Source organism: Diaphorina citri, unplaced genomic scaffold (genome assembly GCF_000475195.1).
Source record: "Diaphorina citri unplaced genomic scaffold, Diaci psyllid genome assembly version 1.1 scaffold714, whole genome shotgun sequence".
In the NCBI taxonomy this organism is placed as follows: Eukaryota; Metazoa; Arthropoda; class Insecta; order Hemiptera; family Psyllidae; genus Diaphorina; species Diaphorina citri.
The window spans coordinates 74,055-80,166 of record NW_007378147.1 but is presented as its reverse complement, the minus strand read 5'-3'; the positions used below and the strand labels follow the sequence as shown (position 1 = coordinate 80,166).

Below are 6,112 nucleotides of genomic sequence, written 5' to 3'. Positions count from 1 at the left end.
TCAAAATCTGTACCTACAGTATTTACATTGGTACAACGAAATCTAATAATAATAATTTAGTTTGTAGGTACCTACATAAATTGAAAGGAAATTTATTCTAAAAATAAATGAAGAATAATAGAATTCTTTTTCTATTAATTTCATTGGAAACGGTATTGGATTTTATATAGGGTGCGCTAGAAAAACACTGATAACGGCTCAGGGTAGGCAGATCTCACCATTTCCAACAAGGTTCTGTGGGTCATTTTCCTAACTTCGGCTTCGTTTCCAAGAAAAGTCCAAAAAACCACTTTTTAAAAAATCACAGACCTTGTGTCAGTTTTTAGGTCATAACTTTTTAATTTTAATAAACTGTTTTTGTTAAAAGCACGAGCCAGAGCACAAAGTTTTGATCTTATCAACTCGGATGGACGGTCAATTTCGAGAAGTTAGTTCTGAATCCCGTTCATGCGCTCCAATACCTGGGTATAGAATGGAACCCATCCTTAGACTTAAAATTCCTTCCCATCGCAAAGCAGAATACTGTTGCCAGTCATCTCCTAGAGTTAGTTCGAGCGGAGCGATGGTCATGGAAGAAAGCAGAGGTAATCATGGGGTTTCTCAGCTTTGTAAGCTTTGTTATTCCCCAAGGAAAACTCATGTTCCGTCATATTCAGAGGCTGAGTCTTTGTCTCAAGAAGGATCCCCTAAAGTTGTGCAAGATCCCTCCCATGGCCTTATTTCAAATGCGTTGGTGGATCGCACATTTCGTAAAGCGGTTAAACACCTTCCTGACGCCCAGAAAGTTCCATCTTCTAAACCATTTTCGAATCCCCGACTTTTTACAACGAAACGACTTTCTGATGAAAATAGATCTGTCCCAGGCGTATTTTCACGTTCCGGTGAAGACCCCCCACCAACGCTTTCTGCCCGTTTCTTATCGAAGTCAGCTTTACTGCATGAGCTGCCTCCCCTTCGGCCTGGCCTCCGCTCCACATATCTTCGCCAAACTCACAAATTGGGTAGCAGAGTATTTGCGAAAGAAAGGAATCCGAGTGGTTGTCTATCTAGACGATTTTTTATTGGAGAACCAGGACTTCCTAAGTTTTTTTTGTATTTTTTTTTTTTTTTTTTTTTTTTTTTTTTTTTTTTTAAGCTCGAAAAAAAAAATACGTGGTCATGTCCGATTTTTACGTTACGAAACACGCGGTTTTTGTCCGAGGAAATTTTGGAGCAGAGGTCTCGATCTTTCAGGAAAACTTGCACTTTATGCAAGGATCAGAATGAGACCTTTTTAACTCACGACCTTCCCTTAGGAATAACCACTTAACTACCTGTAAAACACTCAAAACACTCATGATGCTAGAAAATAACTGTTTTTTGAAAATTTCCCCATTTCGCCTCTTTTCGTGTTTTCTTTTTTCTTCTTCTTCTTTTTTTACCGATTTCATTCGGGTTGTGTTTTGCAAGCCGATTGGCACGTTTCCTCGGCAAAGCCACCTTTACGTTCGTTGTCCGTGCGAAATCTCACAAATGATATTTTACATAGTAAATTATTATTGAGCTGAAAACAGACTACACTGACGTGACGTGGGACCACGTGTGAAGAAAAAAATCTAAACAATGTATTCTGACGAACACGAACAGATTGATCTGACGCCACGCCATCTACGCGTCAGGTAAAGTGTCAGATACCCTAGAGGCCCTACACAGTATAATCCCACGCATTATTGCATCACGTCAGATCAATCTGTTCGTGTTCGTCCGAATACATTGTTTAGATTTTTTCTTCACACGTGATCCCACGTCAGCCCTCGTCATACTGCGTCATCCTACGTCACGTCAGCGTAGTCTGTTTATAACTCAATGGACCCGACGCGTAGATAGTGTGGTAAAGCGTCAGATACCCTACACAGTATAAAGCTGAAAACACACTACGCTGACTTGACGTGGGATGACGCATGATAGCCCACGTGTTCACACTACGCTGACGCGACATGACGGTGGAGGACGTGATGCTTGTGTATCATGCGCAAAATAGTGTGGAAAGTTTGCAGTTCCCTGGGATCGACCATGAACCCCCTGACCAGCAGTTCCCTCGCCCAGAGTTCGATGAACCCGCAGACCAACAGTTCTTTCCCGCCGGGATCTACGGCCGTGAATCCCCTGACCAACAGTCCCAACCTCCTGGGATCGACCATCAACCCCCTCACCAGCAGTTCTCTAGGATCAACCATGCACCCCCTGACCCTGGGACCGACTTCCTCCCCTTACAGCACAGCCCTGACGCCGCCAAACCTCACCAGCCCGTCTTCCCTTCTCGCACTTCTCTCGGCCTACTTCCCCCGCGAGTTCAGTTCCGACCTGTTCACCATCTATAGCGTGTACGAGACCCCGGCCCCGCAGCTTATGCTGGCCGCTATCACCCAGCTGGAACTGTTCGCGCGGGCAGACCCGGGCCTCGACCTGTACCGGCTGTACCATGCGAGTCTGAGCCACCCCGCACTACAGAAGGTAAGAATAAGACCGGTCCCGCACTGCAGAAGGTAAGAATAATTATAATGATGATGATGATGATGATGAATGATGAATGATGAATGATGAATGATGGATGATGGATGATGGATGATGGATGATGGATGATGAATGATGGATGATGGATGATGGATGATGGATGATGGATGATGGATGATGGATGATGGATGATGGATGATGGATGATGGATGATGGATGATGGATGATGGATGATGGATGATGGATGATGGATGATGGATGATGGATGATGGATGATGGATGATGGATGATGGATGATGGATGATGGATGATGGATGATGGATGATGGATGATGGATGATGGATGATGGATGATGGATGATGGATGATGGATGATGGATGATGGATGATGGATGATGGATGATGGATGATGGATGATGGATGATGGATGATGGATGATGGATGATGGATGATGGATGATGGATGATGGATGATGGATGATGGATGATGGATGATGGATGATGGATGATGGATGATGGATGATGAATGATGAATGATGATGATTATGATGATGATAATAATATTGTCTGGCTGGGTGACTTTAAACAGGAAGTAGACCAGCTTAGTCTGACTGGGGACCTTTAAACAGAGACCATATCAGCCTGAAATTTCCCTTGCTAAAGGAATAGCAAAGGTTGAGTGCGAAGAGCATCCTAAAATTTTTGCAGCCAAAACCAAATGTCAGCCCAAAGCAATCACCCTAGTCAGGACTGATTGAGAGGCTGACGAAAAACGCCGACCCCGTCTGTACACGGGAGAAGGCGAAGAAAAAAGAACTTGTTTTTCCAAATAATATTTTTGTATTTTATTTTCCCCCGTCCGTGGCACAAGCATTGCTTCTACGAATGAGTTCCTGTACCATTTATATGATTTTTTTTTTATGTTCTGTTGATATGTTGTGTTAACAATTTTGCCTGAAAAGTATGCTGTGTCGTTTTGGCAACGCAAACTTTGAGCGGTCCGTCAATAAATTTTATTGATTGCCTCTCTCTAATAAATGGAAACTTAAAACTGATTCAATAGAGCAGTTGCGCTTACTTGGGTGAGGTTTCTAAGACAACAGAAAAAATGAGGAACTAGGGAATTTGTCTTACTCTTCTACGATCTCTAGATCCGGATATAAATCGATTTAAAAAATACCGGTAAATCTTGAAGTTTGACGTCACGGCATACGCTCCCGTATGCGATGACGTCATAATTCATGACTCCCACTTTGTTTGTGCGCATGCGTTTCTGCGCATTTTGACGTGAAATCTGACGTCACAATTCTTTGAAATTTTTCATTGGAACGGCAATTAAAAATTGAATTTTCAACCTTTTAAAGTTACTTTTTTAGAGTTTTGACCTCAGATTCGAATTTTTCACAACTTTTTACGTAGGAAACGACCTTTTATTAATAATATTTTCCCAATTGCAACACCTCCATTGTTTCTTCATTTTCAGGTGGCGGAGCTCTTTCACGCCTACTCGGGGGAAATCAAGAGCTACAACTTCTCCAAGTTAGAACCGGCCCTGTTGGCGATTATGCTGAAAACCTATCTCAAATCGCTGAGCGAACCGCTCATCCCTTACGTTTACTACGAGAAGTTCGTCTCACTTCTCAGCGGATCGAACGATCGACACATCGGATCGCGATTGTTCGCGCTAGTTCAAGATTTTCCCGCTCACCATTTCTCGGCGCTGCGATACCTGATGGCCCACTTGGCGCGAATGTGCGCACTGCAGTATGCGCGTGGCGTGCGGGAGCCCCCGACCATTCTGATTCAGTCGTTCACGTTCGTGATTCTTCGGCCGCCGTCGGAAACGTTCGCGCAGAACTCGAACGAGATTCATTTTCGGATTATCGAGCTGTTGCTGATGTATGGCGATTGGGGAGAGGTGAGTTTCTTTTCCAATTCAATCTTTCGCGCAGAACTCGAACGAGATTCATTTTCGGATTATCGAGCTGTTGCTGATGTATGGCGATTGGGGAGAGGTGAGTTTCTTTTCCAGTTCAATCTTAACTTTCTATTGCAGTAGAACCTCGATTATTTCAACTAACTGGAACCGAGGGTAATTGAAATAATCGAGGTTCCGTATAAAACAGTGAAAAGGGGGGCAGAATTTAGATTCAAAAGAACAAAATGGGGAATAAATACCCTATTGAAATTAAACAAAACAAACTAAAAACATGTCTTCAACATCGTTTTCTCGTTAGTTTGAACTCTTTGAATGATCTCTTCCTCTGATAAGATAGGATATTCTTTGAAAGAAGAAAAAAAAATAGACTCTTGAGTGGAAGGTAACCACTAGGTGAGGTTAACGCCGGAGGCGTTCTCTACCACCTAACCCTTAGAGCTCCATTATTATTGTGGTCACACTCTCAAATATATGAGGATAAAATTCCATGCCTCGGCTGGGATCGAACCCACGCCCTCCTGTTTACCAGGCGAACGTCTTAACTTTCTATTACAGTAGATCTTAACTTTCTATTACAGTAGAACCTCGATTATTTCAACTAATTGGGACCGAGGGTAGTTGAAATAATCGAGGTTCTGTATAAAAGTTGAAATAATCGAGTTCCCGTATAAAACTGTGAAAAGGGGGGCAGAATTTAGATTCTAAAGAACAAAATGGGGAATAAACAGTGGCGTAGCGTGGTCTAACTCCAAGTGTAGGGCGGACACTAATTTCTATCACAATATCTATCTAATAAGAATACAATAATTATTTAAAGTCAATATTTAAGGGTATTTGAATGGAATTTTTGAGTGTATGGCCGCCATACACGCCCCACATGGACGCTACGCCACTGGGAATAAATACCCTATTGAAATTAAACAAAACAAACTAAAAACATGTCTTCAACATCGTTTTCTCGTTAGTTTGAACTCTTTGAATGATCTCTTCCTCTGATAAGATAGGATATCCTTTGAAAGAAAGAAAAAAAACTGATTTTTGGAGTTGAAATAATAGAGGTTCTAACTATAGGGCTATACTAGGCTAGACTTTATTTTTGAGGTAATTAGTTTTACAATGCGGGACATTTGATGTGACGTCATCGCCTACGGGAGCGTATGCCGTGACGTCAAAGTTCACGATTTACCGGCATTTTTTTAATCGATTAATCTCGGGATCTAGAAGTCGTAGAAGGAAAAAGAAAAATTCCGTTGGTCCTCATTTTTTCTGCTCTATGACTTTGAAACATGACCCAAGTAAGCGCAACTGATCTATTTAATGTGTAATATTGAGCCAGTTGCAAGTGAAATGAAATTTTGAGCCAGTTGCAAGTGAAAAAGCGAACATCCTAGTCAAGATGAGCATAAGCAAATCACACATTTTAATAACAAAGTTCAAATGAGAAACCACTTGTGTCATTTTAATTTTCAGGGAACACACTTTCTACGAATATGCTGGAGTTGCGGCAGCTTCCTGTATCTTTGGATTCTATGCGTACTGCAAAGCCAAATATGACCCTCCGAGACGAGGTGAGTACCAATACTCGTTTCCCATGTAATAAACCATGTTTGTTTTTTTTTTTTTTTTTTTTTTTTTTTTTTTTAAATCCCCTCTTGGGGGGGGCTATTTCTGTTTAAGGAAAG

The 6,112-nt window shown here is 41.8% G+C and overlaps 1 protein-coding gene across 1 annotated transcript in view; it reads left to right on the top strand.

Annotated features, from left to right (window-relative positions):
* Positions 1-2,038: 2,038 nt before the first annotated feature.
* The window catches only part of LOC113468360, a 6,795-nt gene continuing 2,721 nt past the window's right edge, over positions 2,039-6,112 (top strand). Inside the window, exons 1-4 of the mRNA XM_026825191.1 lie at positions 2,039-2,493; positions 3,975-4,409; positions 4,444-4,583; positions 5,901-5,998. Of these exons, the coding sequence (XP_026680992.1) occupies positions 2,053-2,493; positions 3,975-4,409; positions 4,444-4,583; positions 5,901-5,998 (1,114 nt within the window). The 5' untranslated portion in view covers positions 2,039-2,052. The remainder of the gene's footprint in view (positions 2,494-3,974; positions 4,410-4,443; positions 4,584-5,900; positions 5,999-6,112) is intronic.